Genomic DNA, 18,259 nt, shown 5'->3' on the forward strand with positions numbered 1-18,259 from the left:
TCTGTTTGACCCCATAGACGTCAGCCCACGAGGCTCCCCCACCCCTGGGATTCTTCAGGCAAGAACACTGGAGTGGGTTGCTATTTCCTTCTCCAATGCAGGAAAGTGAAGAGTGAGAGTGAAGTCGCTCAGTCGTGTCTGACTCTTAGCGACCCCATGGACTGCAGCCCACCAGGCTCCTTCGTCCATGGGATTTTCCAGGCAAGAGTACTGGAGTGGGTTGCCATTGCCTGTACCCAAAGTTCTTTCTTTCTTCTCTTTTTAAAAAAGAAGCCTTTTGTTTTTCTTATGTTCAAATGAGCACACATTTATAACCCATGTGTTTCCTGTCAGCAAAGAACATGTTGTACTCTTCCGGAATCAATTGCATTCTCTCACATGCAGTTGTATATTTCTTATTTGCACGAAGACAAATTAGTGTTTGTTGTCTAGAGGAAATAGAGTATCAGGACTGAAATGAAAAATGTATGAAATTAATTAAGAGTAAAACACATTTTGGAGAAGCTGGACCAAACCAGTGATTTACATAGATGCTTACAGAGGATTGGAACATTGGAAAGGATATTGAGTCTTCAGAATTACAGCTCCAAGTAAAGCCAGCAGATTTTAACCTTGAACTTCCATTTTGAGTTTTGTAAATATCTTTCAGTTCACTATCTTTATGTCATACATGTTTAGTTGCTAAGTTGTGTCCGACTCTTTGCAACCCCATGAACCATAGCCCACAACAGACTCCTCTGTCCATGGGATTTCCCAGGTGAGAATACTGGAATGGGTTGCTATTTCTTTCTCCAGGGAGTCTTTATGTCCTATCTTTATGTTATATCTTTCACCAAAAGAGCTTATTCATCAATAATGCACCAGAGTGCGTTGTATCAGAAGTCTGCATTGTTCTGCTGACCTGAAATTTTGTTGTAATAAATATATAGCTAGGAATTATAGTCTCGCTATTCTGGGATGAAGAAAGCAACTAACATACAGAAAAGTGCTCTGAAGCCACGGTAGCAAGAGGACAGTGTGACATGCTTATCAGCCTGGTTCTTATGTCTTTTAGTTTGTTTTCTACATTAGTGTTTTCATTTGCCCTTTCTATTTGTGTGGGGTTTTTTTTTTTTCTTCCTTTTCTTTAAAAAAATTGTACAACATTGTGTTGGTTCCTACCATACAACAATGCAAACCAACCATAATTACATGTATATTGCCTCCCCACACCCACCCCAGTCCTCCTCTCCACCTCTACGTCCAGCCTCCCTTCCCTCCCCCTATTCCACCCCTCTAGGTCATCACAGAGCGCTAGACTAAGCTCCTTGTGTTATACAGCAACTTCTCATAGCTATCCACTTTACACACGATAGTGTATACATATTGATGCTGTGCTGTCCTGTGCTTCATCACTTAGTCATGTCCGACTCTTCACGACCCTATGGACTATAGCCCGCCAGGCACCTCTGTCCTTGGTGATTCTCCAGGCAAGAATACTTGAGTGGGTTGCCATGCCCTTCTCCAGAGGCTCTTTCCAACCTAGGGATTGAACCCAGGTCTCCCCATTGCAAGTGGATTCTATACTGCCTGAGCCACCAGGGAATCCCTGGAATGCTCCAGGCCAGAATACTGGAGTGGGTAGCCTTTGCCTTCTCCAGGGGATCTTCCCAACCCAGGGGCCAAACCCAGGTCTCCCACATTGCAGACAGATTCTTTACCAGCTGAGCCACAAGGAGGCGGGCGGGGGGTGTGGGGGCTGATTTGATGATAATCAGCCAGGATATTCAAGAATCATCGTAGAATAAACAGGAAAGACTGAGCTGCCTATTTGAAAAAAGGGAGTTCACTCAATGTGTTCAGTCACCTGTATCTACAGTGTATCTATGTGGCCCATTGATTTTAATGGGTAAAGAGAGGGGGCATTTTAACATGCCTCCCAGTAGAAATAATAGCCACAAAGCACTTTTACATCCAATTCAGTGTGACAGGAGCACTGATTATTTAATAGTATAACAGCAGTGAATCAGAGTTGCTTTTGTGTGACTTTGCTGACATTTCCAGCAGCTGTATATTTAATTCACAGTTAGGGGCGGAATAAGCTTCAGTCATCAATCAGAATGTGAGCAGGTGTCCCTGAGCTCTTCTAGGAGCCCAACAATGTGAACAAATGCAGATGTGCACAGAATTTTCATTTACTCAGGGAAAAACCATGTGACTTTTAGCAGTGAGTTTCACATTTTCATGAACCAACATTAAAGAAAGATAAATATTTCTCAATTATCTGTAGCCTATAAGCAGCTGCTCCCATATGAAGGTTGAAACACATCCAGTGATACAGGTCTTTACTGTTAGAAGGGCATCGTTCATCTAAAGTAGAAAAAATACTCTGAACTATTTGTAGAATTACGCACTGTGTGCGTGCTAAGTGGCTTTAGTCATGTCTGACTCTTTCTGACCCTATGAAGGTAGCCTGCCAGGCTCCTCTGTCCATGGGAGTTTTCCGGCAAGAATACTGGAGTCGGTTGCCATGTCCTACTCCAGGGGATCTTCCCAACCCAGGGATCGAACCCACGTCTCTTATGTCTCCTGCGTTGGCAGGCAAGTTCTTTACCGCTAGCGCCACCTGGGAAGCTCTTGTAGTGTTATACTTCCTTCTTTATAAAGGGTTTCCTATTTGCGGAGATATGTCTTGCTAGTATTTCAATAAGACAAGAATTCTTCCCTATCTCCCTATTGTGTCTTTCTCACATTTCTGCTCAAGACAGAAAGCTGGAGATGGGAGGCCACCTTGACCCTTTCTGTTGCTTCATTCCCCAGAATCAATAGGTCAGTTTGAATGCTTCTCCTAATTATCTCAGGAACTGAGACACTTCATCATCCCCACTTGCTACTAGAGCCCAGCTTACTGTGAGGTCTCCTGACTAGTCCATCTGCTGGTCAGTAATACCTTCTGCCCTCAGTCCATCTGCCACACTGTCGAGTGATCTTCCTAAAACATAAATCTGATCCTGTCCTTCCTCTGATGAAATCCTTTGGTATCTTCTCATTGCCACTGGATAACATGTACCCCTTAACCTGATTTCCAAAGCCTAGCATGATGTTGCCTCCACAGGTTTTCCACCCCCATTCCCTGCTAGGCCCCACCCACAAGCAAAGTCCAGCCACTCACTCTCTGACCTGCTCATACCTTGCTCCTCCGCCATCATTCTTGCAGGGATAACTGCTATTTATACTTCAAGTATGAGCTTAGATGTCTTTTACTCAGGCTCTGAGAAGCCCACCCTGACCCATCACTTCTGCTTCAGGTCCTTCTAGATGTTCTCAAGCTATTATTCTGTTCTGCAGAATGTTTGCCTCTTACAGGGAATTATTATTTAATAATCTGTCTTCAACTACTGGGTTTTTAAGAGCAAATATTGGGTCTGTCTTGTTCACTTCTTTATCTACAGCGCATAGCACAATGTGTGGCACACATTAGGTGCTTAATAAATATTCTCTGAGTTACATGCTAAATCTCAAAATAAATGAAGACCTGTGATCACCTAGCTAGATAAAACCTATAGTGCCTCATAACTCTAACACTCTGAGCCCTCAGGAGTAAAACCAGACTGGAGGGATCTGATATCCTATGACTGGCTTCCTTGCTTAAACCAATGACTCTATTTTGAGCCACAATCTCAATGAACCAGAGTGAATTAGAGCCACTGAAATTCTTGATCATATCTTATATTTAAAATATCTAAGTTGATCATTTTCTCTATGGACCTGTTAATTTCTTTAATACAAAATCTTTAAGATTCCCTCATTAAAGCTAATTATAAAAATATGTAATGCTGGGCCCATATCGAGAAGTCAATAGAGTTGAAGAATTATAGCAGTTATCTCACTGTGTCCTACACTTCTTTCAGAGAGATAAATATTCCTTTTGAACTAAAGCTTAAAGCCTAAGATTTAGTTCTTGGCATAAAAGAAGTACCATAGTGAATTTTTTATATGGAGGCTTTTAATTTTGCAAATGTGTTTGATACTCTGCAAAAACAATTTAAGTAAGCTGTAGAGAGAGAAACATATTGCTGCTTTTAATAAACACCTCCCACACCCTCATAAGAGAGGAAGAGCAGTTGGGAGTGATCTGTTAACTTTCACGTAGAGCATATCTTATGAAAACCTGTATTATACGAGACATAATGATAGCTTGGTCCCTGGAATCTCTCTCTTTTTTTTTTTTTTTTTTGGCCTAATCTGCTTTGTTAAGAAGTGTTATATTCCTTAATGGGGCTGTGGAAAATAGATTGCATGATTATAACAGATAAATACCTATATTCCAAATGTATGCCATGACTCTACATAACAGATAACTCATATTTCTTCCTAAACATTTTGAAGTCTACATAAAGAAAAACATTTTTAGTTACTATGGTTAACAAAATTTCTTTATAGCACTTCTTGCTGGATCCACAGAGAATTGGTGGTTTTTCTTAAAGTTGATTCTGACTGCTCATAAAATTACAAAATTACCAGGTCATCCTTCCATCGAACTGCCACAGAAAGGGTTTGGAATCAAGCCTTTGTTTGACCCTGCAGCATTTGGCTGGGCTTCTATAAAAATCTATTTTTCACACTTTGACTCACAGCTTTTCATCTTCTATCACGGTGTAAAAGACATGACATGATAGATGTGGTCTTAATTAAAAAATGAACATTTATTTTCACATTCTTCAGTTTGGTAAGTTTATGGGCAATCTGAACTTCTTTTTATTGTATCTCCAAATCTAGCTGATGACACCAGTCAGGGTGAACAGCCAGAGAAAATCCACATTTTGTACTTTTCATAACCTGGAACTTTTAATTTTGCTTTAAATATTAGTATAGAGGATTCAGAATAAAATCTTATAGCCCACTCTAGCAAACTTGATATGTGGCACCATTTAATAAAAACAGCAAAATTTCTATAACCCTAATAACATGGTTTATTTGATGATTCACAATTATATCCCTTTTGGAGTGTGCTTCTTTGAAGGCAAGTACAGGTTCCAATTTTGAATTATCTACCTGGAGTGGTTGAATTTGTGAGCTTCTGGTGTCTCCTCCTTGCTTAGGTCTAAATCCACTTCTGCCCTCCTTCACCATAGCTAGGATCCAAAAGATTGGGTCCTGGGGGTGGGGTTGGGGAATGAAAGTATAGACAGATCAAAGATGCAGTATCTGCAGCAACTGGGAGTGGAAAGTGCCAAGCAGGTAAGGGTAGCTGGCATCAGGCTCAGGAACTATACATAATAGTATCTGTCGTGAGGGCAGAAGTGAATCTGTATTTGTTCACTAGGACTGCCATAACTAGAACCATAGTCTGAGTGGGTTAAAACAGAAATTTGTTTTCTCATCATTCTGGAGTCTAGAGGTCTAAGATCAAGAAGTCAGTAGGGTTGGTTCCTTCTGAAGGCCCAGATGGAAGGATCTATTCCAGGCCTCCCTTCTTGGCTGGTAGAGGGCTGTCTTCACCATTTGTCTTCACGTTGCCTTCCATCTGTGTGTATCTGAGCCTAAATTCCTTCTTCTAATAAAGATGCCATTCATATTGGATTAGGACCCACACTGATGACCTCATTTGAACATAAGGATCTCTGTAAAGACCCCCTTCTCCAAATAAAGGCACATTCTGACATGCTGGTGTTAGGACTTCAGCATATAAATTTGGTGGAAGGGCAATATTCGACCCCGTAAGGAAGTGTTCCAAAATAAGAAAACAAAGCTAGGGTTGGGAGCTGAGTGAAAAAAAGGAAAGAAATACGTGCAATTCAGGGGTGAAGTAAGGCAGGTTCTGGGTGACTGATGCAAATGGAAGTGAAATGTCCATCACTGTCTCTTGTGAACATTTTCTCTGTGGTCCTGGTGCATAATTTGTACCTAGATGTGTGCGGAGCTGGCTATCTTAGAGGTTCAGGGCCTAACATCTTTCCCCTGGGGTCCTTTTCATGTCTTTTCCCAGAGCTGGGTAAGGTAGCAATAAATTTCCACCAGAGAAGGAGAAAAGAGAATTTAAATACATTTAAGGCCATAAGTATTTTTGGAGCAGCTACTGCGTGCAAGGCCGTGTTAAGTCACAGTAATGTGATTTTATTCTTAAGTCATAATGAAAAACACCAGCTTCCTTTAAAAATGCCACTCAGTTCATCCAAGGTTAGCTTTGGAGGGAGAATCACTTCCTAGGATAGAATCCTCCTTCCCCAAGATTCACATTTCTGGGTGCTCTCTCAGTGTTTGCCTCTGCCAACCATCCCAGTTTGACGTTGCTGGGAAACCGGATTATGGAAGACCATGATCCTTTAAAGTTAAGTCAAATACTTAATTTTTAATCCACTATTCACAAGTGTTTAGCGAAGAATTATTTTCAAATGTTAACGGGGAGGATAATTTAATACCCTGGCTGTTAAAATAGTATGGTGAGTCCTGAGGTCAAGAGGTGTTTCTAGTAATTAAGGAAGGACCATCAAGGACTATAAAGAAAGCTGAGTGCCAAAGAACTGATGCTTTTGAACTGTGGTGTTGGAGAAAACTCTTGAGAGTCCCTTGGACAGCAAGGAGATCCAACCTGTCAATCCTAAGGGAAATCAGTCCTGCATATTCATTGGAAGGACTGATGATGAAGCTGAAACTCCAATACTTTGGCCACCTGATGCAAAGAACCTACTCATTGGAAAAGACCCTGATGCTGGGAAAGATTGAAGGTGGGAGGAGAAGGGGACGACAGAGGATGAGATGGTTGGATGGCGTCACCGACTTGGTGGACATGAGCTTGAGTAGGCTCCGGGAGCTGGTGATGGACAGGGAAGCCTGGCATCCTGAAGTCCCCGGGGTCGCAAATAGGTGGACACGACTGAGTGACTAAACTGAACTGATCAAGGTTAAAAAGGAAAAGCCTGCTGTCTCTATTTCTAAATTCAAAAGATGAGATCTGGGAGGTCTCCTCACATAGTTCTAGGAGCTATGCTGGAGAAGTCAGTTTTGAATTTTACATTATTCAGACTGTAGCATCAAATGATTTTGATACTTCCAAGCTACTTCTGAAATCCTTTACTTTTTACATATATTAAATTGGCATATTTTCTACTATAACTCACATTAAAAATTAATTTAATTAATTTCTACATTTTCAAAGACATGTAGCTAGTATTTTAAATGTGAGCTTTAAGTATAGCTATGGAATGCTGCCCAATTAACATATTTATCAATTATTGATGGCTTGGATGTTATATAAAAAGAGTAGTAAGTCTCACTCCACATAAATACAAAGACTTCTATATTATTTTTTATCCTTATAAATATCAATTTGAATCTGTACACTGATTCCATGTAAAAGAACCTTACTTGAAATCTACCATTCAGGACCAGAGAAGGGAGATTTATGAAAACTGGAGTTAATGCTAAAGATGTGAAAAGTTACAGCAGAAATGAAAATACAGTCCCTCAACATTTTGGAATCCATAGTGCCCACTGCTGTGTCACTACACTTCTATTAATTATCACTTATTTATTCTTACTCAGTTCAGGTACAACTATAGACATTGTGCCTATAAATTTTATTACACTAACTCATGTATTCTCACTGAAACCTTGTGGACTTAGATATTATCCTAGTTTACAAAAGGAAGCTTAGGAAGGTTGACTAACCGGCCCATAAAAGTAGGGGAAGAAGTGGCCTCACTCTTACTCCTAAACCATCCTGCAAACCAGTAGAGTTGGTGACAAGGCTTTTCCAAACTCATGGAAGAAAATTAAGAACTACCAGTATTATAGAAAAAATATATAAACAGCTAATATGTACATAACACACCAGAGAACATTGTATCTCATGAAAGTGTGACAAATCATTGTAGCCCAAGATTTAAGAATCTAATTGTCCCATTCATCCTCCACATTGTGGACTGTTGATTCAAATTTTGGGTTGACTTCTCATGTCTCTGTTATGCAAAAAGCTGGAATGAAGACTCTAAATATTAAAGACTTGATTTCAGATGAGCAGGTGGCTCAGCTTCAAGCCTTGACTCTTACAAATTGAAAATTCACTTAGAGTTGCTGAGCCTCGTATGCTGTTCTGCAAGATTCCGTGAGATCTAAATGAGATAATCCACATGGAAATACAAAGTTAGTCCTTTGTGATGTGAAGTATTCACACAACTGAGATATCAATCAGTTGTTTCTTTTCAGACTGAATTTCTCAAACCTTCCAAAAACTTAGTTCACTTCTCTCTCATAATGTAATTTGTCCTCTATTTGAGTTGTATAGATCTAATAGCTCAATGTCAGATTTTTAGTGTCCCATATTCTTTACAACCACAAATGACTGTATTTAAAATTATGTACTGGTTTAAAATTTTTTATTCTAATGCTTTATTTCTTAAAATTATATGTAACTAAATCACATATACATATATATGTATTTAAATATTTGCTTATTTTTTTCCTGTAGAGACCAGAACCTAGAAAATTTAACTGACATAAATTACAATGTGTCTAAGAATAAGAATGAAAGGTAAGACTTATTCTAATTTACGTTTTTCTTATGAATTCTATGTGAACCTTCAAGTCTTCCCTCGTGGCTCAGATGGTAAAGTGTCTGCCCACAATGTGGGAGACCAGGGTTCGATCCCTGGGCTGGGAAGATCTCCTGGAGAAGGAAACGGCAACCCACTCCAGTACTCTTGCCTGGAGAATCCCACAGACAGGGGAGCCTGGTAGGCTACAGTCCATGGGGTCGAAAAGAGTCGGACACGACTGAGAGACTTCACTTTCACTTTCATATGAACCTTCATAAATTATGTAACCCTGGAAGATTTTCTGAGAGGTGGAACTGTACTATGATGTTTAAATATAAATACTATCTGAATTAAAAAAAAAAATGTACAGGGTGCTTGGGTTTCCTTGGCTCAGTTGTAAAGAATCTGCCTGCTACTGCAAGAGACTTGGGTTCAATCCCTGGGTTGGGAAGATCCCCTGGAGAAGGAAATGGCAACCCAATTCAGTAATCTTGCCTGGGAAATCCCATGGACAGAGGAACCTGGCAGGCTACAGTCCACGGGGTTGCAAAGAGTCGGACACAACTGAGCGACTAAACAACTGAGCCACTAAACAACACCAACAGGGTGCTTAATAGCTGATCTGAAGAAAGGTAACAAAATTTGAATTCTGTTAGAATTTCTGACTAAGGGCCTGCTGTTCAATGACTTAGTGTAAAAGGCATGATGGAAATCGAGTGCTCTGCACTTGGGGTGTGAAGATTTATTTTTACTTACTGTTGCTTGGTAGGTTTTCAGCGGTGCAGAAAGCACTTTGAGAATCTCTGCCTTGGATACCTAGTGCTAAAAGAATGCGCAGATTTGTCACAGCCAGGAAACAGGACCTAATTTTGGAATTTCTTTACACCTCAGAGGATCCTGGCTTTAAAACTGTTGCACTTTTTGTTTCTTTTACAAGGAAACTTAGGATGCTTAGCTATGCTTCATTGTTGTTACAGATTGTTTAAATTAGGAAACAATTTTCAAAGTTTTCCATGTTTAACTGTTCTTCCCCCCACATGTGGGAGGGCCTTAAAAGCAATGCTGCTGCTGCTGCTGCTAAGTCGCTCAGTCGTGTCTGACTCTGTGCGACCCCATGGGCTGCAGCCTACCAGGCTTCTCCATCCATGGGATTCTCCATGCAAGAACACTGGAGTGGGTTGCCATTTCCTTCTCTAATGCATGAAAGTGGAAATTGAAAGTGAAGTCGCTCAGTCGTGTCCAACTCTTAGCGACCCCATGGACTGCAGCCTACCAGGCTCCTCCATCCATGGGATGTAGGTTTCAGTTTTTAACCTTCCTAAGGTGCAGCTGCCTTTTCTGTTAAAAAAAAAAAATTTTTTTTTTGTTATGTGAATAAGTGATATTGTTGATATCATGCAGAGGACAGAAAAGTAGAAGAGCTGGCTCACTGCTTCGTTCGTTTGGTTTTCCTGTCTGTTAAAGGCTCTTTGCTATGCGAGGCACATAGTTTCTTTCTGTCCTCTTCATTCCCTAAATCATCTTCTGCTTTCTCTTTCTGTGATCTCAAGCAAGCCTTTGAGAGAACAAGGGACGATACATTGTCAAAAGGATCCACCATTTTGGGAATAGTACTGGGTTTACAATTAACCAATCTCTTTCAAATATTATTTGGAAATGATCAAGATTTTAAAACTGACCATAAATGATGAAGTATCATGAAAGAACTTTTCTCTGAATGTGTTTTGAGAGGTGTTTCCGTTTCAGTTGGGCTTGTTCATGAAACAGGATCTTACTAGAAAGATTAATGAGGAAACGGAAATTCAAGGGCAGGGACTGCAGCCTGCCAGGCTCCTCTGTCCATGGGATTCTCCAGGCAAGAATGCTGGAGTGAGTAGCCATTCACTTCCCCAGGGAATCTTCCCGGCCAAGGGTATCCTGTGTCATTGGCGGGTGACTTCTTTACCACTAGTGCCACCTGGGAAGCATATGGAAAGATTAATGAGGAAATGGAAATTCCAGGGCAGAAACGTTAGGCTGGCCAGGCTTCACAGAGGCCTTCCCTGGAAGGCTGCTCATCCGTGGCCAGAGGGCATTCCATCAGGAGTCCCCAGACATTAACCCTAGTGCTTTGTCATATTGTAGCTCAGTCATTCCTGAGTGTTGGCCTCTGCCTATTTTTCTCCTCTTCTTCCCTCTACTTATCATCATCCTTATTCTCTACCAGGGCTTCCCTGTGGCTCAGACAGTAAAGAATCTGCCTGCAATGTAGGAGACCTGGGTTTGATCCCTGGGTTGGGAAGATCCCCTGCAGAAGGAAATGGCTACCTTCAGTTTTCTTGCCTGGAGAGTTTCATGGACAGAGGAGCCTGGCAGGCTATAGTCCCTGGGGTCACAGAGTCAGACATGACTGAGTGACTAACACTTTCATTCTCTACTCTATAGCTGTTTGGTAACCAGGGACTTTAGCCACTTCCCAGTTTCTCCTTCCTTATAACTTCTCCTTCCTCTAGCTTTCTGAGGCTGTCTGGTCTCCTTCAACAAGAAGATGGGGTTGTGGCCATCTGTGTAGAAGAGGTGTGTGATGGAAAACACCATGGCTGCCAGTAACATGTACATGGTCTCCTTTACTTTCCTACAATTTCATCTGTGCCTCCTGCCTAACATAACCCAATAACCGCATGTACATTCACAAATGCTCCCCTCTCCCAGTGGGGTTGTGATCATCACAATCAGTTATGCCCAGAGGCCTTAACCACTGCTACAGAATCTTTTGCTCATCTCTGAGTTCTGTATCTAGATATCATTCATCCTTCTTCAGTTCTATCACAGTCTTAAACAGGATCTATCTACAAATTAAATGGAAAATGTAGCACTGCCCCAGCCATGACAGAACAACTCTGATAAAAATTTTCGCTTGAAAAAAAAAAAAAGTAGAAAAGAAATCCGGGCCCAGTTTTTGTGCCCATCTATTCTGTTTACAGGCTTCCCTGGTGGCTCACATGGTAAAGAATCTGCCTGCAATGCAGGAGACCCAGGTTCCCCTGGGTCAGAAAGATCTGCTGGAGAAGGGAATGGCTACTTACTCCAGTATTCTTGCCTGGAAAATTCCATGGACAGAATTCCTGGAAGGCTACAATCCATGGGGTCACTAAAAGTCGAACACACTGAGTGACTAACATTTCACTTCATTCTGTTTACAGAATAGAAAGTTTACTTTGACTCTCAAAATGGGTGAAGATTTAACTGAAAGAAAATTGAGAATCAGGGATTAAGAGATTTGATCAGGTAGAGAAAATTAGTAAATTAAAGTGGTGTTCTGGTCTCAAGTTCTCTATTTCTAGAAGTGGAATACTTCTTTGCTTTAATTTTATTTTTTACTGAAGTTTAATTGATTTACAATGTTGTGTTAGTTTCAAGTTTACAACAAAGGGATTCAGTTATACATATACACAATATATTCTTCTTCAGATTCTTTTCCCTTATAGATTATCACAATATATTGAGTTTAGTTCCCTGTGCTATACTGGGGGTCCTTGTTGTTTACGATTTCATATATAGTAGTATTCATGTTAATCCCAAACTCCTAATTTATCTCTGCTCCCCACCACTGCTATCCCCTTTGGTTACCATCAGATCAGATCAGTCACTCAGTCGTGTCCGACTCTTTGCGACCCCATGAATTGCAGCACGCCAGGCCTCCCTCTCCATCACCACCTCCCGGAATTCACTCAGACTCACGTCCATCGAGTCAGTGATGCCATCCAGCCATCTCATCCTCTGTCGTCCCCTTCTCATCCTGCCCCCAATCCCTCCCAGCATCAGAGTCTTTTCCAATGAGTCAACTCTTCACTTGAGGTGGCCAAAGTACTGGAGTTTCAGCTTTAGCATCATTCCTTCCAAAGAAATCCCAGGGCTGATCTCCTTCAGAATGGACTGGTTGGATCTCCTTGCAGTCCAAGGGACTCTCAAGAGTCTTCTCCAACACCACAGTTCAAAAGCTTCAATTCTTCGGCACTCAGCCTTCTTCACAGTCCAACTTTCACATCCATACATGACCACAGGAAAAATCATAGCCTTGACTAGATGAACACTTAAAATCTGTAAGTATTATAAGAACTCAAAACCTTGATAGTTTTGTGGAAGTAAATCCTAACACATAAAACAATTCAAAATGGTAAGCTCTTAGTAAACTGGCTTTGCTAGTGGCTCAGGAGTAAAGAACTTGCCTGCAATGCAGGAGACGTGAGTTCAGTCCCTTGGTTGAGAAGATTCCCTGGAGAAGGGCATGGCAACTGACTCCAGTATTCTTGCCTGGAGAATCCCATGGAAAGAGGAGCTTGGTGGGCTACAGTCTATAGCGTCACAAAGACTTGGACACAACTGAACAACTGAGCACAGCAGAAGCTCTCAGTAAACTTTCGTTCTTCATGCAAAAGAGATTTATAAAGTTTGCAGTGACTTGGGTATTTATCAGTTGAAATTATTTTATGCTATTTAAAGTCAAGTTGTCACTCAGCCATAAAAAGGAATGGAACTGTGCCATTTGCAGAGACGTGAATGTTACACAGAGCGAAGAAAGAAAGAGAAAAGCAAATATTGTGTATCGGTTTTATGTGGAATCTAGAAAAATGATACAAATGAACTTATTTGCAGAGCAGAAACAGAGATACAGATGTAGAGAACAAACAAGCGTATGGATACCAAGGGGTGAAGGGGAGGTGGGATGAATTGAGTGATTGGGATTGACATATATACACTCAGTTCAGTTCAGTTCAGTCGCTTAGTCATGTCTGACTCTTTGCAACACCGTGAACTTCAGCATGCCAGGCTTCCCTGTCCATCACCAACTCCCAGAGCCTACTCAAACTCATGTCCATTGAGTCAGTGATGCCATCCAACCATCCTTTGTTGTCCCCTTCTCCTCCCACCTTCAATCATTCCCAGCATCGGGGTCTTTTCAAATGAGTCAGTTCTTCGCATCAGGTGGCCAAAATATTGGAGTTTCAGCTTCAACATCAGTCCTTCCAATGAATATTCAGGGCTGATTTTCTTTAGGATGGGTCTGGTTGGAGATCTGGTTGGATCTCCTTGCCATCCAAGGAACTCTCAAGAGTCTTCTCCAATACCACAGTTCAAAAGCATCAATTCTTCGGCACTCAGCCTTCTTTATAGTCCAACTCTCACATCCATACATGACTACTGGAAAAACCAAAGCTTTGACTACAGGGGCCTTTGTTGGTAAAGTAATGTCTCCACTTTTTAATATGCTGTCTAGATTGGTCATAACTTTTCTTCCAAGGAGCAAACATCTTTTAATTTCATGGCTGCAGTCACCATCTGCAGTGATTTTGAAACCCCCCAAAAATAACGTCTGTCACTGTTTCCATTGTTTCCCCATCTATTTGTCATGAAGTGATGGGGCCAGATAACGTGATCTTAGTTTTCTGAATGTTGAGTTTTAAGCCAACTTTTTCACTCTCCTCCTCTTTCACTTTCATCAAGAGGCTTTTTAGTTCTTCTTCACTTTCTGCCGTAAGTGTCGTGTTATTTGCATATCTGAGGTTATTGATATTTCTCCCAGCAATCTTGATTCTAGCTTGTGCTTCACCCAGTCCAGCACTTCTCATGATGTACTCTGCATATAAGTTAAATAAGCAGGGTGATGATACACAGCCTTGAAGTACTCCTTTCCCAATTGGGAACCAGTCTGTTGTTCCATATACGCTACTATGTGTGAAACAGATGACTAATGAGAACCCACAGTATAGCAGTGGAGAAGGAAATGGCAACCCACTCCAGTATTCTTGCCTGGAGTACCCCTGGACAGAGGAACCTGGCGGGCTACAGTCCACGGGGTTGCAAAGAGTCGGATATGACTGAGTGATTAAGCACCCTCACATTGTATAGCTCAGGAAACTGTACTCCGTGCTCTGTGGTGACCTAAATGGGAAGGAAATCCAAAAAAGAGGAAAATATGTACATGTACAGTGGATTCACTTTGCTGTACAGTGGAAACTAACACATATTGTAAAGCAACTATACCCCCATGAAAATTAATTTAAAAAAAGAAAAAGAAACTGAAGTCAGGTTGCCAAAGTAAGTCAAATAGGACAATGGAAATTAAATAAATCTGTTAAGCTGAGACTTGTTTTATTTTATGAATGTATTTACTCTGTATAGTAATTGGATATCCACAAATATGTATGCAATCTGATTAGTATATTCGGAGTTGAAGACCATCACCACTATCACTTTTAGAACATTTTCATCACCTCAGAAAGAAACACCATGTCCATTAGCAGTCATGTATCATTTTCCCCCAGCCCTTAGCTCTGGACAACTACTAAGCTACTTTCTGTCTTTTTCAGTTTCTGATTCTGGACATTTCATATAAATGGAATCATAAAATATGTGGTCCTTTGTGACTATTTTCGCATGGCATAATGTTTTCAAAATTCACCCATGTTGTAACATGTCAGTATTTCTTTTTATTGCCAAATTTCACATATTCCATTATGTGAATAGACAGAATTTTATCTATTCATTAGCTGATGGGCTTTTGTGTTGTTTCCATTATCAGATTGTAATTCACTATTATGAACAGTGCTGTGATCAGCATTCATATAAAAGTTTTGTGTAGAGTTTTTAAATTTCTCTTGGTAGCGTATATACTTCAGTTCAGTTCAGTCGCTCAGCTGTGCCTGAGCTGTGGACTGCAGCATGCCAGGCCTCCCTGTCCATCACCAGTTCCGAGAGTTTACTCAAACTCATGTCCATTGAGTCAGTGATGCCATCCAACCATCTTATCCTCTGTTGTCCCCTTCTCCTCCCACCTTCAATCATTGCCAGCATCCGGGTCTTTTCAAATGAGTCAGTTCTTTGCATCAGGTGGCCAAAGTATTGGAGTTTCAGTTTCAACATCAGTCCTTCCAATGAACATTCAGGACTGATTTCCTCTAGGATGGACTTCGGGAGGGTATATACTTAGGGGGTGGAATTATTGGATCCTATAGTAACTCCATTTGAGGAACTACCAGTTTTCTTAAATCAGCAGTACCATTTGATGTTGTCATATCAAATGTCTGTGTATAAAAGTTTTAGATAGCTAAATTTTCAAGGTAAACTTCCACAGCAGAAAACATTTTCTCAAGTGAAATTCCATTTGGAATTTTGTAAGTTCCAACACAATATTTAGTTTATAGTTTAAGAAGCTATTTAATTTAGAGATGAAACTGTGACCATTGATTCTAAGTTACAATTCAGCAATTTATTTCAGTGAAGGATAACTTAATAATAAAGCTATCCAGCAAAAAAACACTGTGAGCCATAAGCTCTTTTTTATGAATATTATTCAAGGTGTCTAAGAGGAATACTTTGGTGGAGAGTTCTCCTTTGCAATGGTATCAGAATCACCTGCTGATCAGGGACCACACTTTAGAAATCAGTGCTCTTTTGGATAAAATGTCACACTGCCTCTAAGGCAGTGGTTCTCAACCTTGTCTTACATGTGAGACTCACTGGAGAGATTGAAAAGAATCCAAGTGCTCAAGCCATGCGCCTGCTAAGTTGCCCCAGTGGTGTCTGACTCTTTGCAACACTCTGGACTGTAGCCCACGAGGCTCCCCTCTGTCTATGGGATTCTCCAGGCAAGAATACTAGAGTAGGTTGCCATGCCCTCCTCCAGGGGAATCTTTCTGACCCAGGGACTGAACCCGGGTCTCTTAGGTCTCCTGCATTGGCAGTCGAGTTCTTTACCACTAGCGCCACCTGGGAAGCCCTACACTAAACCAATTAAGTCAGAATATCTGATGTGGGACCCAGTAACATTTTTAATTTAATCTTGTTTTTTAATCGGTGGAAAATTGCTTTACAATGTTGTGTTGGTTTCTGTTGTACAACAAGGTGAATTAGTCATAATTATATATATACATCTCCTCTCCCTCTTGAGCCTCCCTCCCCTCCCCCATCCCCCTCCTCCAGGTCATCACACAGCACCAGGCTGGGCTCCCTGTGTTAAACAGCAACGTCCTCCCAGTTATTTATTTTACACGTGATAGTGTATATGTCAGTGCCGCTTTCTCAATTCATCCCACCCTCACCTTTCCCCACTGTGTCTGCAACTCTGTTCTCTACTAGGTTCATCAGTACCGTTTTTCTAAATTCCATATATATATTCCAATACTTGTTTTTCTCTTTCTGACGTACTTCAGTCTGTATAACAGGTTCTAGGTTCATCTACCTCACGACAACTGACTCAAATCCATTCCTTTTCATGGCTGAGTAATACTCCATCACATATATGTACCACATCTTCTTTAACATTCGTCTGTCAATGGATATCTAGGTTGCTCCCATGTCCTGCCTATTGTAAATGTTGGTGCAATGAACACTGGGTTACACGTGTCTCTTAAAATTGTGGTTTTCTCAGGGTATATGCCAAGTAGTGGAATTGTTGTGTCATATGGTAGATTTTCCCTAGTTTTTTAAGGAATTTCCATATTGTTTTCCATAATGGCTATATCAGTTTACATTCCTACTGAGAGTACAGGAGGGTTACCTTTTCTCCATAACTTCTCCAACATTTATTTTTGTAGATTTTTGGATGGTGGTCATTCTGAATGGTGTGAGGTGATACCTCATTGTAGTTTTGATCTGCATTTCACTAATAATGGAAATATTGAGCATCTTTTCTTGTGTTTATTGGAAATTTGTATGCCTTTGGAGAAATGTCCGTTTAAGTTTTCTGCCCACTTTTTGATTGGGTTGTTTGTTTTTCTGATATTGAACTGTATGAGCTGCTTATATATTTTGGAGAGTAATCCTTTTTAAAAGAACTACAGATTATTTAATTGGTTTCCAAAGAATTGTTTCTCTATTTCTATGATTCTAAATAATTTTAAAAATTAGTGTTACCACTTACTGGCATCAAGATAGAATTTCCTTAGTAAGATCTATCACCATCTCATGAAAAACAAAGCCAGGCTTATCAACTATCACAGACCCTAAGACATGGTGATTATGTGGAAGTTGAGGAGAAGGCAATGGCACCCCACTCCAGTACTCTTACCTGGAAAATCCCATGGACAGAGGAGGATGGTAGGCTGCAGTCCATGGGGTCGCTAAGAGTTGGACACAACTGAGCGACTTCACTTTCGCTTTTCACTTTCATGCCTTGGAGAAGGAAATGGCAACCCACTCCAGTGTTCTTGCCTGGAGAATCCCAGGGATGGAGGAGCCTGGTGGGTTGCCACCTATGGGGGTCGCACAGAGTCGGACATGACTGAAGTGACTTAGCAGCAACAGCAGCAGCAGCAGTAACAGTATCCTGATTTGGATATGAAATTGAGAGGGGACGTCAGTGAAAAAACTGGTAAAATAGAAATAAGTCTGTAGTTTTGCTAATGACATTGTACCAATGCTAATTATTTAGTTTTGACAAATGGATCGTGGATGTGTGAGATGTTAAAATTAAGAGAAGCTGGGTGAAGAATATACTGGAATTCTCTGAACTATCATTGCAATTATTCTATACCTTTAAAATTATCCAAAATAAAAGATTTCTTTTTTTAAAAAAGTGTATTATCATCCCAGATTATAAGAGGAACAAATCCAAGAAAGAATTTGCTGTTCCACATTCCAAATTTATTTTCTAACATCTGATTTTTTTTGTTTGTTTACTTTACAATATTGTATTGGTTTTGCCATACATCAACAGGAATCCGCCACAGGTGTACATGTGTTCCCCATCCTAACATCTGATT

At 40.6% G+C, this 18,259-nt stretch overlaps 1 protein-coding gene across 12 annotated transcripts in view; it reads left to right on the forward strand.

Moving 5' to 3' along the window:
* The window catches only part of SCEL (sciellin), a 140,464-nt gene that overhangs the window by 105,252 nt on the left and 16,953 nt on the right, over positions 1-18,259 (forward strand). For 11 of the 12 annotated variants that reach the window (XM_070800358.1, XM_070800364.1, XM_070800366.1 and 8 more), the window contains one exon: positions 8,450-8,512. The exons of the other annotated variant lie outside the window; for it this stretch is intronic. In XM_070800358.1, coding sequence (XP_070656459.1) covers positions 8,450-8,512 — 63 coding nt within the window. The remainder of the gene's footprint in view (positions 1-8,449; positions 8,513-18,259) is intronic. 12 annotated transcript variants of the gene reach the window in all.

Source organism: Bos indicus, chromosome 12, assembly GCF_029378745.1.
Source record: "Bos indicus isolate NIAB-ARS_2022 breed Sahiwal x Tharparkar chromosome 12, NIAB-ARS_B.indTharparkar_mat_pri_1.0, whole genome shotgun sequence".
Classification (NCBI taxonomy): domain Eukaryota; kingdom Metazoa; phylum Chordata; class Mammalia; order Artiodactyla; family Bovidae; genus Bos; species Bos indicus.